The 19,974-nt window shown below is 42.8% G+C and overlaps 1 protein-coding gene across 1 annotated transcript; it reads right to left on the bottom strand.

The window, feature by feature from the left end:
• Positions 1 to 254: 254 nt before the first annotated feature.
• Positions 255 to 1,172, bottom strand: LOC136977987 (uncharacterized). Its single transcript, XM_067273615.1, has one exon. The coding sequence runs from the start codon at positions 1,170 to 1,172 to the stop codon at positions 255 to 257; it is 918 nt and encodes a 305-aa protein (XP_067129716.1).
• Positions 1,173 to 19,974: the final 18,802 nt, after the last annotated feature.

Here is a 19,974-nt window from a genome sequence, read left to right as displayed (position 1 = left end):
TCTAATTTCACGATGAGCATTGGAGTTGCTGGACTCATTATCAATTGGGAAATGAAATTTCATCAGATTCGTGATGTTGTTGATGATATCATAATTGGTGGAAGAATTGGGGTGGGTGATGATGTTGAGAATGTCGGCCCGTTTCCCACGCTTAAAGGCGATCCTGTAGGATTCCCCCATGGATCTTTGTTTTGATTGCTACAGAAGTTGCGTCAGGCCGTTGATCTTGCCTGGTTGATATGTTTCTTGTATGTTTACTGCGCTTCTGCGTAATCTTTAGCCTTACTATTTTTCCTGGTGGGGTCAGTTTCTCTCAACCACTGTCTGCGTAATTTTCTGATCTTCCTTTTCTCAGTATCTAGTGCATCATTCCACCAGTGGGTTTTGTTGGTTCCTGGTAAGTAGGTTGTTGAGGACTGAAGAGCTTTTTGCAATGAGAGGGTGAGGTGTTCGGCATACTTGTTAACTTCCTCCTTGGTAGTGAGGTCCTGGAAATGGAAGTTCCTCCACAAATTACCAAAGGTGACCCTGAATGAATCCCAGTTGGTCCTCCATCTGTAATGTTGTTGGGTTGTTGGTCCACTATGAATAGGCATTGCTATCTCTGTTAGAATGTAGCGATGATCGCTAGCAGAGTTGAGGTGGAGGGTGCTACAGGTGGTTATATTGCTACCCACACTAGTGGGAGCAAGGCAGACATTAGTCCATCCTTTAGCTCTATCAGTCTGAAAGGTCGGGAGATCCGACGTATTTAAAGAAATACCATCCATTTCATTGACCAGATCTTCAATGAGTTTTCCACGATTATCTTCCTCCTCATGGAACCATAAGGAGGATTTTGCATTAACGTCACCCATTATTATGTAAGATTTCCCCGTGAGTTTGTTGATTACTTCACTGAGCTCGATTATGCACTCTTCATCATTGTCAGTCGGTGGAAAGTAAACGCTGATGAGGAAGTCAACAGGTTCTTGGTGCATCGTAATTACTGTTATCTTGTTGGAGCTCAGGTCTGGGACAAGAGTAGCATTTATGTTGCTGTTTCTTAGGATGATTCCACATTTAGTCCTGTCTGCCGTTGTGTTGTTAGCAAAGATTTTCCATTGTCCAAAACGAACTATTTCCCCTTGAATGGTGTAGGGTTCCTGTATGCAAGTCAATGTCCCGGTCATTGGCTGTTTTTATAAGCAACGAGCAAGAAGCTTGACATTTCTGTGTGTTGATTTGTAAAATTTTTGTATTACAATGAGCCATGATGATAGAGATAGACCGTAACAGAAAACAATGGAGGGCCGGACCCTAACTACTCATATATGGTTTTCTTAACTAGAAATTTTTTATAATTCTTCAATATTGAGCACATGGCTGAAAAGGCATTGTGGTCAGTTAGGTATTTTCTTCCCTCTGGCTCATTCTTATTTGCTTTATTGCAATTGACACATTTAGGTTTGTCTTTGTGGTTCGGACAGTCCTTATACTTGTGTTTTTTCCCACAATGGCTGCACCGTTCCAATATATCACATGAGGCAGCCATGTGGCCAAAGCCAGTACACTTGAAGCACCTCAGGACGGGGATAAAATCATCCACCACCAGAGATCCCCATCTGTAGCTGACATACTTCATGTTTATTAATGAATTCCTCAGTCTTGGTGATACGGTGAATATTATGTGCTTACAGTCCTCTTTCCTTTTAGATTTTATTGAATGCGAAAATTTAGCTTCCCGAATAAATGACTCCATAGAGACCTTCTCCCAAATCTCCTCATTCTGCTCATATATGTCACTGAGGAGGGACGATGCTTCTTCATTATTTGGGGCATTTAAAATTATTATTTTCGGGTTCCTTTGTTTAGCCGTGGTTAATTTAACTTTTTCATTAACTGTTGGTATTTTTTCTATGGCAGTCTTAAGATTGCCTACATTCTGATCAGACTTTACTCTGACCTTCACTCCTCCTCCAGGAAGGGTCTGGATGCTCCTTACTCCTATGTTTAACTTTACCGGGTCTATGCTTCCTTGTATAGTGCCCATCACTTCTTCTGGGCAGAGCTTCTCGCCATTATCTTGCACTATTGGTTCAATAATGACATCCTTTGTTAAACTACGAGTTGTTGCATTCCGTATTGACTCTGTTATAATACTGGTTGTTTGGCTCAAGTTTGTTTTTCCCTTCTTAACCACGTCAGCATAACTAGTTTCTTTATTATGCAATCCAGACCGCAAAGCTAGCACCATGCCATACAAGTTGTTCGCAGCGGCGTGCATTGCCATCGCTGCGGCTCTCGCATTTTTCTGCTGTTTAGTTGTAATTGACCCATGAGAGTCAGCAGGTATGACAGTCATGATGATGTCTAAATTAGCAGAAATGTCAGCCAGTAAATCTTTTTCTGGTTGAGCCATGATAAATTAAGTAAGATGGGTAAACGTAGCAATAGATGTACAACAGGAACAATTAGGAGGAAAGCGTAAAAATAGAAAAAACTCCACACACTGCAGCAAACGCCGGTTGGCTACACAAATGCCGAGCGGCGACGAGAACGCCGAGTGGCGACAGGAAAGCCAAGTAGCTAAACAATGCTGATCGGCTACAGAATAAGCCAAACGGCGAAAGACGTCCAGTGACAAGAAAAAATAAAAAAATATAGCAAACACGACAGCGCGGGCCAAGGGTGCGCAAGACAAGCACCACAGAAGGCAAGAACCAAGCCTACTAGCGTGCCATAGCCCGACAATAAAGAAACGCCGAAGCGGCTGAGGCACGCCGAATGGCGAGACATGACAAGCACAGGGAAAAAATAAAAGAAATTAAAAAGACAACAACACGACTGACAGCGGGTTAGAGCAACACCAAAGCCGTCTTGAAAGTGCCCGGCAAAGACAGGCGAAGCCCGGCGCAGACAAAACGCCGCCGTGGCTGAAATCACGTTGAGTGGCTAGACCGACCACAAGGCAAGGTCAATGACCTTTGACTTCTTTGTCTTGTTGCTATAGACAGTTTTGAGGAAAGGCTTAGGCGTACCGAAAGGTATTGCCTGAAGAAAGAGTGGGGGGATAGAAGAAGAGCTGGTGATAGGGGAAGGGGGAAAGGGAAGGGAAGAGGAAGAATGGAGATCTCATGTGCGTTTGCCGGGTACCATTTATTCAAACAAAACAATGTTACAAAGGACTATGAGTACGGTACAGATTACAAATTAGCACATATTAAGTTACAGAGGTGAAAAGGATACAAATGTGCATGCTAAATTGTTGCTATAGTACAGGTACAGGTAAGTAAAGATCAATCTGGCTGTTTATACAACTTAGCCTGATAGGGAGGGGAGAGGAGAAAAGTGGGTGGGGAGAGAGAGAAGAGAAGAGGAGAGGAAGGGAGAGGAGAGTGGGGGGGAGGGAGGGGAAGTGGAAGTGGGATGGGAGTGGGATAGGAGTGTTAAGAAGGAAGGTAAGGATGTATGGGTCTCATGGCGTCATGCATCGCAATTGATAGAAAAACAAACAAGATTATATACAGAGGACCATTTAGGCAAATGAAGATACAATTAGATATGTACAAGTATTTACAAGTTGATACATGCTGAATGTGGCAGTTGCGGTTGCTCCACGATACACAAATTAATCTGCTGATGGTTGCACGCTGGATTGGCCTGAAGTCAGCCGCTAAGTTCTTGGTTATCTCTTGAAGTTGTGATGATGTTGACGGTTCACGGTTGCGTCTGATGATTATTATCGTATGACGAGTCGACTGTGTGGCGGCTGAGAATATCCGCTGCTGAGGCCACTACGTTAGTTAGCCCCAATCAGTTAGAAGGGGCGGGGTCGGGGGTCGCTTAGCGGCGGAGTTCGTCACTTTGTATACTGGGCAGTTATTTACAAAAGTGCATAGGTGACTGAAAGCACCCTTATCTTTACACACAAAGTCCAGGGCAGGGGGCCAATTTTGGCCGTTCTTAAGACAATAGTCTATGAGTTTTTGACGTTCGTTGTCGTGTTCTGGACAGTCTAGCAGAACATGTTTAGCGTCGCCGATTGAGGTATTGTCACATTCACACACATCGCTGTCACTCTTGCCAAATCTTTTCAAATATGCTGGGAAATTCCCATGTCCGGTGAGGCATTGGGTTAGGAAGTAAGAAGGAATGAAGTGCCGCATGTTAATACGATCATGGATAGAAGGGATGAAATCGTACGTGAGTCTCCCTGTGCTAGAGGAAGACCACTCCTCCTGCCAATCATTGTGAATAATGAGACTAAGTTGATTTGCAATATAAGTATGCTGGATGGCTCTAAACGATGGTGTAACTTGAATATTCGTGACCTTCCGGGCTAGAGTGTTCGCTCTTTTGTTTCCGGGTACGCCACTGTGTCCTGGGATCAAGGCGAAGTTGGCCATTTTCCGTCTCTGTAAGTTTCGCTGCCATATAGTGGACTTTGGTTCCAGTTGTTGTTCGTTTTGCAGATCATGCTATAACGCTTAAAACGTACCTGCTGTCCGTGAGAAAGGTTACAGAGCCATGATACCTATGAGGATTTTTAGTAATTTCCTCCATTGCTTTCATCATTGCCCACAGCTCGGCTTGGTTGTTCGAGCAGTGGGCCTCAAGTTTATGATATTCCTCCTTAACAAAGTTGTCGGAGGTGTCCTGGATAACAAAGGCTGCTCCCGTGCCTTTCTCATTTTTTGCGCCATCTGTGAATACTCTCCAGGTTGGGTGCTGGGCTGGGTCACTATAGTCGCCTTGAGTTATAACTTTTATGTCCTCTGCTGGATGACCAATATAGTCATTTTTTGGATCTAATTTGTCTTTGCCGTATTCATACATAAGTTTCAGGATATGACCACATTTAACGCTGTGTTCCCTATGTTTTTTGTTAGTTGCGTCCAGTGCTGTAGGTTCTGTCATGTTGTCCTCATTAAGCAATTTCCAGTTCCAACTAAGAAGTTTTATTTTGAGATGAATAGGAATAATGTTTGCAATGATCAGCAGGGCATCTGTTGGCGCCGTCCTGTATGCCCTACAGATCCTTATTGCAAAGTCCCTTTGGATAGAGAGGAGTTTTCTCTTACAGTGAATTAAATTTGCACGATCCCCCCACACGGGCTGTATAAAGCAGAGCAGGCTCAATGGCTCCTCGATAAATTAGGCGACAATGTTTCGGGCCTAGGCCCCAAGTATTTCTAGCTATGTGGATAAAGTCCATTTGCTTTCTGACTTATTTTTCTACACTGATCTTCTAAATGTTCTTTCCAACTCAGGGTTGGGTCCAGAGTTACCCCCAGCTACCTAAGGTGGGATGTCACCTTAATCTTTCGTTGATCTATGTACAAGCACATTGGGCGTTGGAGTTGCTTCCTTTTATTCCTTCTTGTACATATCAGTGCCATGCACTTAGCACAAACTTCCCATAGGAAGCTACTGCTGAGTACTCCAGTCACTTAGTTTGTTTAGCGTCTCATTTCCCATGGTCTGAAGAGTGCCACTGTTACTGATGTCTCATGCAACAGCAGGGTATCGTCTGCAAAACCCTGCAGAGTTATGAGAGGCGTGGTGGGGATTGTTTCCAAAAGGTCATCGTACGCTAGGGACCATAGACCTGGCCCACTACGGGAGCCTTTGGGGCATCCCCTATTTACCTCTATGACCACTTCCATGTTGTTTTCATAAAATCCCGCTTTCCTATTTGTTAGGTAGTTGTCTGCTAACGCATAAATATTCCTAGGGCATTTCACATCTCTGAGTCTTTTCTTCACCGCCGGCCACCACAGATTGTCAAACACCTTTTTAAAATCCACACTAGTGAGGAGGGCGTGCTGGTCGTGTTCCCAGGCCTCTTCTATAAATCCGGTGACCTGCTTTAATGCTGTAACCGTTGATCTGCCCGGTCTAAATCCATACTGCCTGTCATTTCTGAGTTTATGTTTTGTGAGGTGCCAGTTTAATCTACCGATCATTAGGCCGTCCAGTACCTTTCCCAGTACTGGGAGAAGACTGATTGGCCTATAATCCTCTCCTCCTTTGGATTCGCTACTTTGTTAATAAATTTGATTTTCGCCTGCTTCCACTGGTCTGGGAAGTAGCCCACATTTAGGCAGCCATTATAAAGAGTCACAAATGCAATAGGAATTTCGTGGAAAGCTTTTTTGACTGCTTCAGCTGTAATCCCGTCCTTCCCGGGAGCTTTCCTGTTGGCTAGCGAGGTAATGGCCCGCTGAACCTCCACGAATGAGAACCATTTGTCATCCTCAACGTTGTAGGGGTTACAGATATCCCTTCTCACATCTTGATGATGAGTGATGTCTTCTTCTAATGTATCCTTAGGGAAGTGGTAGGATAGTAGGTTCCGGATGTTACTAATGATATTGTAGTTCCCTGTTGCATGTTGACTTGCGGTGATATTAGGAATATTTGCCCTTTTATTGCCTCTGAAGGCAATCCTATAGGGTTCCCCCCAAGGGTCCATTTCCGGTCTACTACAAAAGTCACGCCAAGCCTTTGTCCTTTCTTTATTAATGTGATATTTATATGTTTTCAGTGCTGCAGCATAATCCTTCCCATAGTTATCTTTTCTTGTTGGGCTATTCTCTCTTAACCACTTCCTCCTTAATTTGCGGACTTCTCTCTTTTCAGTTTCTAAATGATTGTTCCACCAGTGTGTGGTGTGAGTACCTTTTTTCAAGATGGAGGATCTCTCAATGGCTATTTGAAGGGCTGTTGTGATATGTTCCACATACCTATCAACTTCAGATTTATTAGTTAATTCCTGGAAGCTATAGTTCCTCCAGGCACTCTTGAAAAGAGTGCTAAACAGCTCCCAGTTTGTGTGCCTGCGGTAGTGAAAAATACTAATATGGTTAGACAGCGAGTGATCAATCTCTGTAAGAATGTACCTGTGATCACTCGCAGAGTCGGTGAGAATGGTGGAGCAACTAATGATCTTATTGCTGATGTTAGCTGGGGCTAAACAGATGTCTGTCCAGCCTTTCGCTCTGGCAGTTTGGAAGGTTGGCAGGTCTTAAGTATTGAGTGAAATAGCGTCTATTTCGTTAATAAAATCCTGCATTAGCCGTCCCCTTGCATCTTCCACCTCATGATACCACAGGGATGACTTGGCATTACAGTCACCCACAATAATATAACTCCCCCCTGCAAGTTTCCTGATAACATCACTTAATTCACTAACACACTCTTTATCATCCTCAAAGGGTGAGAAGTAGATATTAATAACATAATCAATTGGCCCCTGGTGTAGGGCCATGGTTGTTATTTTATTCGTACATAGGTCTGGAGCCAATACTGCATTTATGTTGGAGTTCCTAATGATGATACCACCTTTCACTCTGTTTCCATCTGTCTTTGTGTTGAGAATTCTCCAAGACCCAAAGCGGACTATGTCATTGTTTATAGTGTATGGTTCTTGTATGAGAATAATGTCGACATCTAAGTCGTTGGCTGTCTTTATAAGTAGTGAGCAAGCTGCTTGACACTTTTGGGTGTTAATTTGCAAAATTTTGATAATTTGCTTGGCCATTATTTTGCCTGAGTCAGAAAGTAAAATGACTGTAAATGCCTTGTTATTGTTGTTCATAAACAGTTTGTTTTACTAATAATTTTTTATATTTTCTCAGTATCGGACACATTGGAGAAAAGGCGTTATGTTCACTACAGTATTTTTGGTTGTCCGGCTCCTTCTTGTTGGCTTTGTTGCAGTTAATACACTTAGGTATCTCCTCCTTATGTGGGCAGTTCTTATATAAGTGTTTCTTGGCACAATGACTGCACCTCTCTGCTGAGTCACAGTTGTTAGCCATATGACCATATCCAGTACATTCGTAACAACGCATGACTGGAATATAGTCATCAATAAGCAGGGATCTCCAGCCGTAGCTCAGATGTTTAAGATTTATTAGGAGGTTTCTTAAGTTTGGCTTTACTGATAGAACCACATGCTTACACCCCTCTCTGGTTTTAGAGGGGATTGCATGAGTAATTTTAACGCCAGCAGTAAAAACTTCCAAAGACATTTTCTCCCAAATTTCTGAGTTCTGCTCATAGATACTTGTAATAAACCCTGATTTTTCCTCTTCCTGCGGGACATTCAAAATGATTATCCTGGGGTTACGGAGGTTTGGTGTAGTCATCCTCACCTTATCGTTCACCTCAGGTAGTTTCTCAATAGCTTCACGCAGATTACCTAAGTCCTGGTCAGTTTTAACCCTAACTTTTATACTTCCACTGGGGAGAGTGAGCACATTCTTAACACCTATATTGAGTCTTACCGGGTCTATATTCTCCTGTATGGACTCCATCACTTCCTCCGGGCAGAGTTTTTCTCCATCCTCATTAACTATTGGCTCTATGATCAGATCTTTATTTACATCTTTGTCTTTGTTTGAGCTTACCATTTCTGTTATTAACTTGGTAGTCTGGCTACAGTCTGGTTTACTTTTCTTGACTATGTCCGCATAGCTCAGTTGTTGGTGTTGATTCCCCGGTGTGTTTGTCCTGAATGCTAGCACCATTCCATACAATGAGTTTGCAGCGGCATGCATCGCCATTGCTGCTGCTCTTACACTTTTCCTCTTTTTTGCCGTCACCGATCCATGGGAATCAGCCGGGATGGATGACATAATGATATCTAAATTAGCTGAGATGCCTGCCAACAGGTCACCTTCAGGTAAGGCCATGATGGTCTTAGAATACTTCAAAGTTTAAAAATAAGTCCAAAACAGCAAACAGCTAAGCCACGCCGGCTGGCTACCGACGCCGATCGGCGTACTACCGTTAACACGCGGTTCTTTGTTACACAGACAAAGTTTCGAGCTTATAACCAATAACTTTGGTTATAATTTATACACATATACCAAAATTAGTACACTTTTACCACAAACATAGGGCTAACTAAATCCGTTTATAATATCGACCGGAAACAAACAGGAAGCCCAATGCGGGCCGAACAAAAACAAAACTTTAGTCACACGTAACTTGATAACTAATGCACGGAAATTAATAAATGAGACACTCACAGATTCCTCTCAGTATCCTCTTTCGAACGACGTATTATATTAATTTGTAATCCCCGCCAATCCGCTAAAATCCAATCGAAAACACAGAGAACAGTAACCACAACTAACTAAGCCTGGCAACAATACGCAGGTCCATTTGTTGCTATAGACAGTCTGGAGAAAGATGTTGGCGCACCCGAAGGTATTGCCTAAAGCGGAAGATGGGGGTAGGGAAGAGTAGGAGGTGAGGGGGAGAGAAAGAGGATGGGAGAAGGGAGGTCAATTGCGTGCTTGCCGGGTTCCGTTTATTCAAAATAAAACAAATGCAACAAAGTGCGAGGAGGAACAGAGGGAAATAAGCACTTAAAATTTACAGAGGTGCTGAGAAGGCCGCTACTAAATGCTAAATACAGTAATAATGTCAAAACTGAGTTACAAAATTAAACATGGTTGGTTGGTTGGTTAGTTCTAGTTTTTTGGCACAAGAGCCATACAGGCTATACTGCGCCATGACAAATGGTAAAATTAAACAAAGCTAAATATATATATCACAAAACGTCAATACAACACAAAAACACAAAAAGTGCAAACAAACAGTACAACACAAATATAAATATATACTTAATAAATAAATAAATAAATTAGTTAAATCTCTTTGTTAATATTTATAACTTTCAAAAAGTTCAGTATCTTATCAAGATTTGGCCTCTGGCCCAAAATCTCTCTCAAATTTGCATTTCCGAAATACTGTCTGCGACTCTGGTCAAAAGCAACACAGTTGCAAAGTATGTGTTTGACACTTAAAATACAAATGCAATACTGGCATACTGGCTGGTCATCACCCTTTAAAAGGTATTGATGAGTAAGCCGAGTATGTCCAATCCTCAGACGAGTAAGAATGACTTCAGATCTCCTATCATACTGTTTGTTGTGTGTCCAATTTTCTATTATAGGTTTGATCTCGTAAAGTTTATTGTGGACTTGTTCGTTCCACACATTTTGCCATCTCTCTGCTAGTCGTTTTTTAACAACCAGCTTCAAGTCACCTCCTTCAATAAACATTGTATGCTGAGAAGGACTTGCTGACTTTGCAGCTGCGTCAGCTTCTTCATTCCCTCTTATACCTACATGGCCTGGGACCCAACAAAATTTTACAAGAATATTACTCGCAATAAGATGGCAAAACAGTTTGCGAATTTTAATCACTATAGAGTGAGAACTAGGTTCATGTGAGATCAAAGCCTGAAGTGCACTAACTGAGTCAGTGTAAATAACACAGCGACGATGACCTTTACTAATTATATATTTTAAGGCTAGGTAAATAGCCTGCAACTCTGCAGTAAAGATGGAAGAATTCGATGCAATTTGTTCTGCCACGATCTCATCCTGGCAGACAAAGGCTGAGCCAACGTAATCAACCGATTTCGATCCATCAGTATAAATAGGAATTAAATTCCTGTCATGGTGTTGAATTTCTGCAAAGTGCTGCCTATAGATGTAGTCCGGGGTGGATTCCTTAGGAAACTGCTTTAAGCTAAAGTCAACATTAATCACAGGAGTTGACCAAGGTGATATATTATCGACATCGGCCTGTGAAATGTTGCTTGTGTCCAAATCAATCGTGCTGCTTACATTCTCCATTCTAATGTCAAATGTAGGGACACAACTTGGGCGAGCTGTAAATAATCTTTTCAGCTGAGTATCTGATACTCTACAATAAACTGAAGGTTTAGCCAGAGATTTCTGTTTAATGTAATAGAACAAAGACAACTGCTCTCTCCTGAGAGATAGTGGAGGCTCATAAGCATCCACGTACAAACTTTGAACAGGAGAAGTTCGAAATGCACCAGTGCACAAACACAATGCTTGATGGTGGATTGGATCCAGCATCCGAAGAGTAGATTCTCGCGCAGAGCCATAAACAACACATCCATAATCCAGCTTAGAGCGAACGAGGACTCTATATATCCTGAGCATCGAACATTTGTCTGCTCCCCAGGATAAGCAGCATAATACCTTTAAAAGGTTCAGAGATTTTAAACATCTACTCTACAAATTGTGCAAGTGTGGTAAGAACATCAATTTATGGTCAAACACAACACCCAAAAATTTTGCTTCATTGACCATTGGGATTTTAACCCCATTTAGGTGAATTTCAGAGTCCAGGTGCAAACCACGCCTTCGGCAAAAGTGGATGCACGAGGTCTTCTCTGCATTAAAAGTAAAACCATTGATCTTGGACCAATTGTCTATGCGATTTAGGGAGGTTTGCAGTTGTCTTTCAATAAAACTCATGTTAGTAGACTGACAGGAGATCTGAAAGTCATCCACATACAAGGAGTGTTTCACACTGGGAGGAAGACACTTAGCTATGCTATTAATTTTTATTAGGAAAAGAGTCACACTCAAAATAGAACCTTGAGGAACACCCTCTTCTTGAGTGAAAGGCCTAGACAAAGTGTTGCCCATCCTAACTTGGAATCTTCAATTCTGCAAGAAGTTTTTTATAAAAATTGGCAGATTACCCCGCAGTCCAAATTCATGCAGATCATGGATCGCCAGCAGCGATCATAAGCCTTCTCTATGTCGAAAAACACAGACACTAAGTGCTGTCGTCTTACAAACGCTTCGCGTATAGATGTTTCAAGAATTACTAAATTGTCTGTGGTACTTCTGTTCCTACGGAATCCACTCTGATGTGGTGAAAAGTAGTTCTTTTCCTCTAGGAGGAACATCAGGCGTCTGTTTACCATTCTCTCGAAAAGTTTGCAAAGACAACTAGTCAGAGAAATTGGTCTATAATTAGAGGGATTCTTGCAGTCTTTACCTGGCTTGGGAATGGGAATTATGATAGATAGCCTCCAAGAGTCAGGAAAAGTATGTTCTGTCCATATTCTGTTGAACAGATTCAGAAGGTTACTAAGGGAATTGTCTGACAGATTTTTAATCATGCTGTAATGGATTTTATCCGGCCCTACAAGCAGTATTCTCCGAGCGAGAGATTGCTGTACATAGTTCTATTCTGCTGAATGGCACATTATATTCCTCATTAGATGGGGAGTGGAAGTTTAGATATTGTTTTTCAGTTTGGACTTTATAAGCCTGAAAATCCTTTGTATACATAATATTGCTGGATGAAGACGAAAATGTTTCACCCAACAAATCAGCAATACCTTTTATGTCACTGATTATTGTGCCATTATTTTCCAGCATGGACAGAGAGTGAGAAGCATATTTCCCATTAATTTTATGGATTTTATCCCAGACTGCTTTTGAGCTGGTGGAAGATGTTATGCTAGAAACATACTTCCTCCAGGAATCCCTTTGGCTTTGCCTCCTTATTTTTCTGGCATTTGCCTTTGCTTTTTTAAAAGCTATCAAATTCTCAGCAGTGGGGTATCTTCTGAAAATCCCCCATGCTTTCTTTTGTTTTTTAAATGCTGCCTCACAATTCTGATCCCACCATGGTTTCGGATGTTTCGGATATCTGGTTGACGTTTTCCCCATTGTTTTTTCGGCTGCCTGAATAATACTGGAAGTGACAACTTCTACTGCATCATTGATATCGGCAGTATTGACCATTTCCTCAGTGATGTTAGCCAAAGAGGAAAATGCAGGCCAATCTGCCGTTTCAAATTTCCAGCGTGGTGGACGGGCTGTTTCACAGCTTTCTCTGCCTCGATATTCTAAAAATATTGGGAAGTGGTCGCTGGAAAGTGGATTACATCCAACCTTCCATGTAAACGCTGAAAACAGATTTGGACTAGCTAATGTCAAATCAATGGCAGTAAATGTTCTTGTTGGGGCGTGGAAGTATGTCACTTCTCCAGTATTAAATAAGTACAGTTGGTGATTGCCTATAAATCTCTCAATGGCTCTGCCTTGACGGTTGATATCGTGACTGCCCCACATTGGATTGTGGCCATTGAAATCACCAAGTAAAAGGAATGGAGTCGGCAGTTGTTCAACCAAGGCATCCAATTCATTTTCATCGACTCTGACATCTGGTGGCAAGTATATGGAACAAACTGTGACAGTTACTCCAATAGAGATTTTGACTGCCACCGCTTGCAGCTCTGTTGTTATTTGTACCGGTAAGGACGGGATGCGGTTTGAAACCAGTATAGCCACACCTCCACTGGCGCGAGTGTGGCTATCATCATCCTTACGGTAAAGATTAAATCCTTTTAAAGTAATTTTTTCTCCAGGTTTTAGATGTGTTTCCTGGAGTGCCATGCAGAGAGATGTGGTAGGTGATGTCATGTGTTAACGTCAGAAAAGTTGTTGCGGAAACCACGACAGTTCCATTGGATTATTTTATAATCCATTATGTGGTTGAGGCAGCATTCTTTATAAAAGTATCCCTCTTTAGTTTTACAGCCGATTTGCCTTTTGGAGGCGAGTTTGGTGGTGTAACCACCTTATTAGTCTCCTCATCTGAGAAGTCAGAGAACTCACTCATAGACTGAGTCTCTGATCTTTTAGATTTAGAGAGGGCTGATTTTAATTTTTGTTTGTTCAGTGGGTTCTTATTAGCTTTTTTAGAACCCACATTTCTGGTTACTATCCCTGCTTTAGGTAGGGGTGTTTTTTTCTTTATATTCTCCTTTACTTCTGTATCTGTAGATTGAGTTAACAAGCATCTAGCATGGCGAGTGAAAGATTCATTTGGTGAAACGGAAATTTCTGTCTGAACCGCACATGTCTTTGTGGACTTCAAAACAGAAGCAAATGTCTTTTGTTGTAATGATGCACTTTGAGTGACCATGCGCCGAGCCTCTGGGTAAGGTATGTTGTTAACTGTTTTTAGGCGTTGAATTTCTTTTTCTCTTTGCCATGCAGGGCATTTCCGAGAATAGGCAGGATGGGCATCCTGGCAGTTCACACAGTGTGGAGTACTTTTACATTCAGTACTGTTGTGGCCTTCAGTTCCACACTGTGCACATAAGCTTTTGCCTCGGCAGGAGGTCTGGGAATGTCCAAATCGCTGGCATTTGAAACAACGCAGCGGATTTGGAACGTATGGTCGAACTGGGCATCGAAGATATCCCGCAGTCACGAATGATGGCAATGTCGGCTTTCCGAAAGTGAGAATAAGATGTTTAGTCGGTATCAACTTGCCATCACGACGGATGGAGATGCGTCGGACAGCAATGACACCTTGATCTGCAAGACCGATCTGGATATCTGATTCATCTTCAGACATCAGATCGATCTCGGATATCACACCACGTGATGAGTTCAAACTTGCATGTGGTGTGATGGTGACTGTTATGTCTCCTAGAGATGTCATTTTTAAAAGCTTTGCTGACTGTTGAGAGGAGGCTGCTTCTATCAGTAAGTCCCCTGACCTCAACTTTTGTATTTTCTTTAAATTCCCGATAGTTGATTCAAACAACTTTTGAATTAGGAAAGGGGAACACTTGGACATAGGTTTTTCAGTAGTACTATGTACTATTAGGTAGGTTGGTTGGTTAGATGAACTGACCTCCTTTGCTGGTAATACATCAGTCCTTGTAATTTTTGATTTTGTTGAATCCATGTTTAAAAATAACTATTCAGCTCCTAGTGACCCCACCCACCATGGGGCCCAACAAGGGGATGCCGTCACATGGGAGACTCCCATAGACCGTCACACCAGGGTTTCCCAGGAGCTATACCCTCACAATGCAGTCAGGAAGAGCAAATCTTGTCTGACGTGTCCGCCCGGTCTGCATCGATCGGTTGACTCCAAGCCGAGGTCAACAATGACTCAACGACCAGCCGATTGACTCAAACGGAGCCTGATTTGAGCCTCTCGTTTATCCGAAGCAGGGGCCAAAGCAGTGTGTTGGGGACGTTATGTTGCCCCTCAACTACCAGGATCCCCCTTTCCGGCATACGGGACACCACGCACGGCAAACACGTGGGTGGGCGTTCAGATCCCAGGGATGGTAAAGAAGGGTTACTAAACCATCTCTGGGAGGTCCCCTCACCACGGACAGGAACCCACATCGAGTGCAAAATTAAAAGATGATACTAAACATATACAAAATAGGGATGTAGAAATACAGCGCAATGCTGTATGCAAAAGAATGTATACAGAGTACATGTAGATGATACATAAAAAAATAGGTTAAATACCGGAATATAATACAATTACACTGAAGGAGAACCGATTACACATGACAGGTGCTGATGACCGATGTTGAAGTATGACAGTCAGGATACAGCCAGTGAGAGCGGAGTTAGTCCGTTGAGGTCCTGTAGGTTGATAACTTCAGGTGGTTGATAAATAGTTTGAAGGCCGCGAACAGTTTTTTATTATCTATAAAATCCCTGAGATGGCAGGGCTAATGTCCATACTCAGTTTCTGCAACATGGCGAAGTTGTGTCCTTTGCACTTGGTAGTAGTTGCAGGCGAAGAGGAGATGGGTTGGGCTCTCGTCTTCGGGAATCCCGCAGTTGCTTTTTCCGGTGCCTTTTTCAGGAAACGATGCAGGTAGGATTTGAAATTTCCATGCGCTATCAACATTTGGGTGATGGAATGTGTCGCATGAAAATGTTTTAAACTGAGTCTAAAATCGATGATTGGAATGAATGAATACGTGTGGCGACAGTAGTTGCTATGGTCCCACTCACGCTGCCAGATCTTCATAGTGGAATTGGAGATGATCCTTTTAATAGCCGTAAGAGGAATGGCTTGGTAGTGGAACTTGTCCAATATGCTGGCGCTTTTTTAGCAAGGGCGTCTGGTGTCCCTGGGAATGAGAGTGCAGAGTGCCCTTTATCCAATAAAGTTTGATAGTGACTTTCCCTTTAAGGTCCCGCAGGAGGCTTAAAGAGTCCCTCACAATGGGGATGTTATTGTTTTCTTTCGCTATTTGCAGAAGGGCCACACGGCTTGTCGGCTGACGATGTTGACAGTAGTCCCACAAAAGGAAGTGGGATCTTTGTGGATGTAGTTCAAAGACTTCAAGATGGCGAGGGATTCTGCTTGATTATTGGAGCAGTGGTCCTTTAGTCGGGCCACCGCTTGCCAATAATGATTCGTCTTGGTATTCCGGAGAAAGACAGCCGCCCCAACATTGGTATCGGTCTTAGAGCCGTTGGTGAAAGAATTAACGCCTCATGGGATGTAGTCGGAGATAGTTGTGAATTGGAATTCCATATAGTTTGCTGGGTGGGAGGAGGTATAATTGAGGCAAGATTCTAAGCCATTAGTAACAGTATCCGTGATGAGGTTTTGAAAGTCTTCGGGGAGATTGAGATTTTTAGCTAACTTGCGGAGCTGTTGCGGAAGGACCTCATTGTTATGCATCCTGATCAGTTGGTTTTTTAGAAATCGTTGGAGAATAGTAATATGGATGGGGGTGAGGCCAGCAATGACGAGGAGGGCATTAGTAGGGGCCGTCCTATATGCTTTTGTGATCGAGATAGCGGTTTGCCGCTGCGCAGAAAGGAGTTTCTTCTGAATATAAATTTTCGAAATTGAGTACCCCAGGCTTCACACCCGTAAGCAAGAATGGGCTCAATTGCCCCCTTATAGATCAGATGGCTGTTCTTGTTATCTAGACCCCACGTATTGCTAGCAATGCTTCTAAGCGAGTGGGAGATGGTAATCGCTTTGTTGTAGGCGTAATGGACGTGGTCCTCCAAGTAAGTTTACAGTCGAGGACAATGCCAAGATATTTTATGGTATCCACACACTTAATAGGGTTGTTGTTTATACGGATAGTTGGCCGTTTCTGTAGGGGTTCCCATTGGGGAAGACCATGCAGAGAGTTTTTTTGGTGGTTAATAATTTGTTTATAGTTAACACTCCAGTTTATAGAAGGCTTGAAGAACAGAATTAGTATGTTCCTGGAGGACTTCTTGGTTTGGGTGGGAGAGGAGGAGCAACGGTATCATTTGCGTAGCCTTGGATATAGAGATTTCCGTTAAAGTTGTTGGTCTCAGTGAGAGAAAGAAGGCTATTATAAAGGATTTCCAAAGAAGGGGCCCAGATTTGGATTCCTGCGGACAGCCTCTTGAGATCTCTGTCGAGTGATAGGTAGTGCTAGAAACATAGTTATGCTAGAAACATACTTCCTCCAAGTATCCCTTTGGCTTTGCCTTCTTATTTTTCTGGCATTTGTTTTTGCTTTCTTAAAAGCAATCAAATTCTCAGCAGTGGGGTATCTTCTGAAAATCCCCCATGCTTTCTTTTGTTTTTTAAATGCTGCCTCGCAATTCTGATCCCACCATGGTTTCGGATGTTTTGGATATCTGGTTGATGTTTTCCCCATTGTTTTTTCAGCTGCCTGAATAATACTGGAAGTGACAAATTCAACTGCGTCATTGATATCAGCAGCATTGACCATTTCCTCAGTGATGTTAGCCAAAGAGGAAAATGCAGGCCAATCTGCTGTTTCAAATTTCCAGCATGGTGGACAGGCTGTTTCACAGCTTTCTCTGCCTCGATATTTTAGAAATATTGGGAAGTGGTCACTGGAGAGTGGATTAGATCCAACCTCCCATGTAAACGCTGAAAACAGATTCGGGGTTGCTAATGATAGATCAATGGCAGTGAATGTTCTTGTTGGGGCATGGAAGTATGTCACATCTCCAGTATTAAATAAATACAGTTGGTGATTGCCTGTAAATCTCTCAATGGCCCTGCCTGGACGGTTTATGTCAGGACTGCCCCACATTGGATTGTGGCCATTGAAATCACCGAGTAAAAGGAATGGAGTCGGCAGTTGTTCAACCAAGGCATCCAATTCATCTTCATCGACTCTGACATCTGGTGGCAAGTATATAGAACAAACATTGACAGTTACTCCAATAGAAATTCTGACTGCCACTGCTTGCAGCTCTGTTGTTATTTGTACCGGTAAGGATGGGATGCAATTTGAAACCAGTACAGCCACACCTCCACTGGCGCGGGTGTGGCTGTCATCATCCTTACGGTAGAGATCAAATCCTTTTAAAGAAATTCTTTCTCCAGATTTCAAATGTGTTTCCTGAAGTGCCACGCAGAGAGATGGGGTAGATGATGTCAGGTGTTTAACGTCAGAGAAGTTGTTGCGGAAACCACGACAGTTCCATTGGATTATTTTATAATCCATTATGTCTTTGAGGCAGCATTCTTTGACAGGGTATCCCTTTTTAATTTAACAGGGGGTCTCTCTTTTGGAGGTGAGGTTGGTGGTGTCACCTCCTTATTAGTTTCTTCATGAGAGAAGTCAGAAAGCTCACTCATGGATTGAGTCTCTGATCTCTTTGATTCAGAGAGAGCTGCTTTCAATTTTTGTTTATTGAGTGGGTTCTTATCAGCCTTTTTAGAAGCCACATTTTTAGTTATTACTCCTGTTTTGGGAACGGTTGATTTTGTCTTTACGTCCTCCTTTTCTTTTGTTATTATAGACTGAATTAGCAAACATGTAGTGTGGCGAGTGAGAGATTCATTTGGTGAAACAGAGATATCTGTTTGAACTCCACACGTGGGATCTGAACGCCCACCCACGTGTTTGCCGTGCGTGGTGGCCCGTATGCCGGAAAGGGGGATCCTGGTAGTTGAGGGGCAACATACCGTCCCCAACACACTGCTTTGGCCCCTGCTTCGGATAAACGGGAGGCTCAAATCAGGCTCCGTTTGAGTCAATCGGCTGGTCGTTGAGTCATTGTTGACCTCGGCTTGGAGTCAACCGATCGATGCAGACCGGGCAGACACGTCAGACAAGGTGTGCTTTTCTCGACTGCATTGTGAGGGTATAGCTCCTGGGAAACCCTGGTGCGACGGTCTATGGGAGTCTCCCATGTGACGGCATCCCCTTGTTGGGCCCCATGGTGGGTGGGGTCACCAGAAGCTGAATGTTTTACTTTTAATCATGGATTCCCCAAAAATAAAAGATCCGAAAGAGCGGAAAAATTTAAAAATGTCCAGTACCCCAGCGTACTTAATAGTACACGCAACTGGTGACAAACCATTATCTAAAGCTTCTCCTTTTCTGATTCAAAAATTGTTCCAGTCGACTATTGGAGATTTGAAAAAAATTCAGAAATTAAGATCAGGTGATTTACTGGTGGAAACATCCTCCCCACAACAATCTGCAAAACTTCTAGAAACAAAGACCCTGGGAGAAATGGAAATCACTGTCACACCACACGGAAGTTTAAACTCATCACGTGGTGTGATATCTGAAATTGATCTGATGTCTGAAGACGAATCAGATATTCAGATTGGTCTTTCAGATCAAGGTGTCGTTGCTGTCCGGCGCATTTCAATTCGTCGAGATGGAAAGTTGATACCAACCAAACACCTGATTCTTACTTTCAACAAACCAACATTGCCATCCTTTATAACAGCAGGATACCTACGTTGCTCAGTCCGTCCATATATCCCAAATCCGCTGCGTTGTTTCAAATGCCAGCGGTTTGGACACTCGCAAACATCCTGCCGAGGAAAAAGCGCATGTGCACAGTGTGGGACTGAGGGTCACGACAGTACAGAATGTAAAAGTACCCCATGCTGTGTGAACTGTAAAGATGCCCATCCTGCTTACTCCCGGAAATGCCCTGCATGGCAGAGAGAAAAAGAAATACAGCGTGTAAAAACAGTCAACAACTTACCCTACCCAGAGGCACGTCGCATGGTCACTTCAAGTGCACCACTGAAACAAAAAACATTTGCTGCTGCTCTGAAATTCACAAAGACATGTGAAGTTCAGACAGACATTTCTGTTTCCCCAAAGGAATCTTTCACTCGCCATGCAAAATGTTTACTGATCCCTTCAAAAGAAACAGCAGAAAATGACAATAAAAAACAAAAAACACCCCTCCCTAAAACAGGGGTGATAACAAGAAACCTGGGTTCAAAAAAGGCTAGTAAGAACCCATTAAACAAACAGAGAGTGAAAGCAGCTCTCTCTAAAGCTAAAAAATCAGAGACTCAGTCTGTGAGCGAGTTCTCTGATATCTCTGATGAAGAGAATAATGTGGAGGTAAAAAAACC

Source organism: Centruroides vittatus, unplaced genomic scaffold, assembly GCF_030686945.1.
Source record: "Centruroides vittatus isolate TY-2023 unplaced genomic scaffold, ASM3068694v2 contig_113, whole genome shotgun sequence".
Classification (NCBI taxonomy): domain Eukaryota; kingdom Metazoa; phylum Arthropoda; class Arachnida; order Scorpiones; family Buthidae; genus Centruroides; species Centruroides vittatus.
This window is presented reverse-complemented; position numbering and strand designations above follow the sequence as displayed.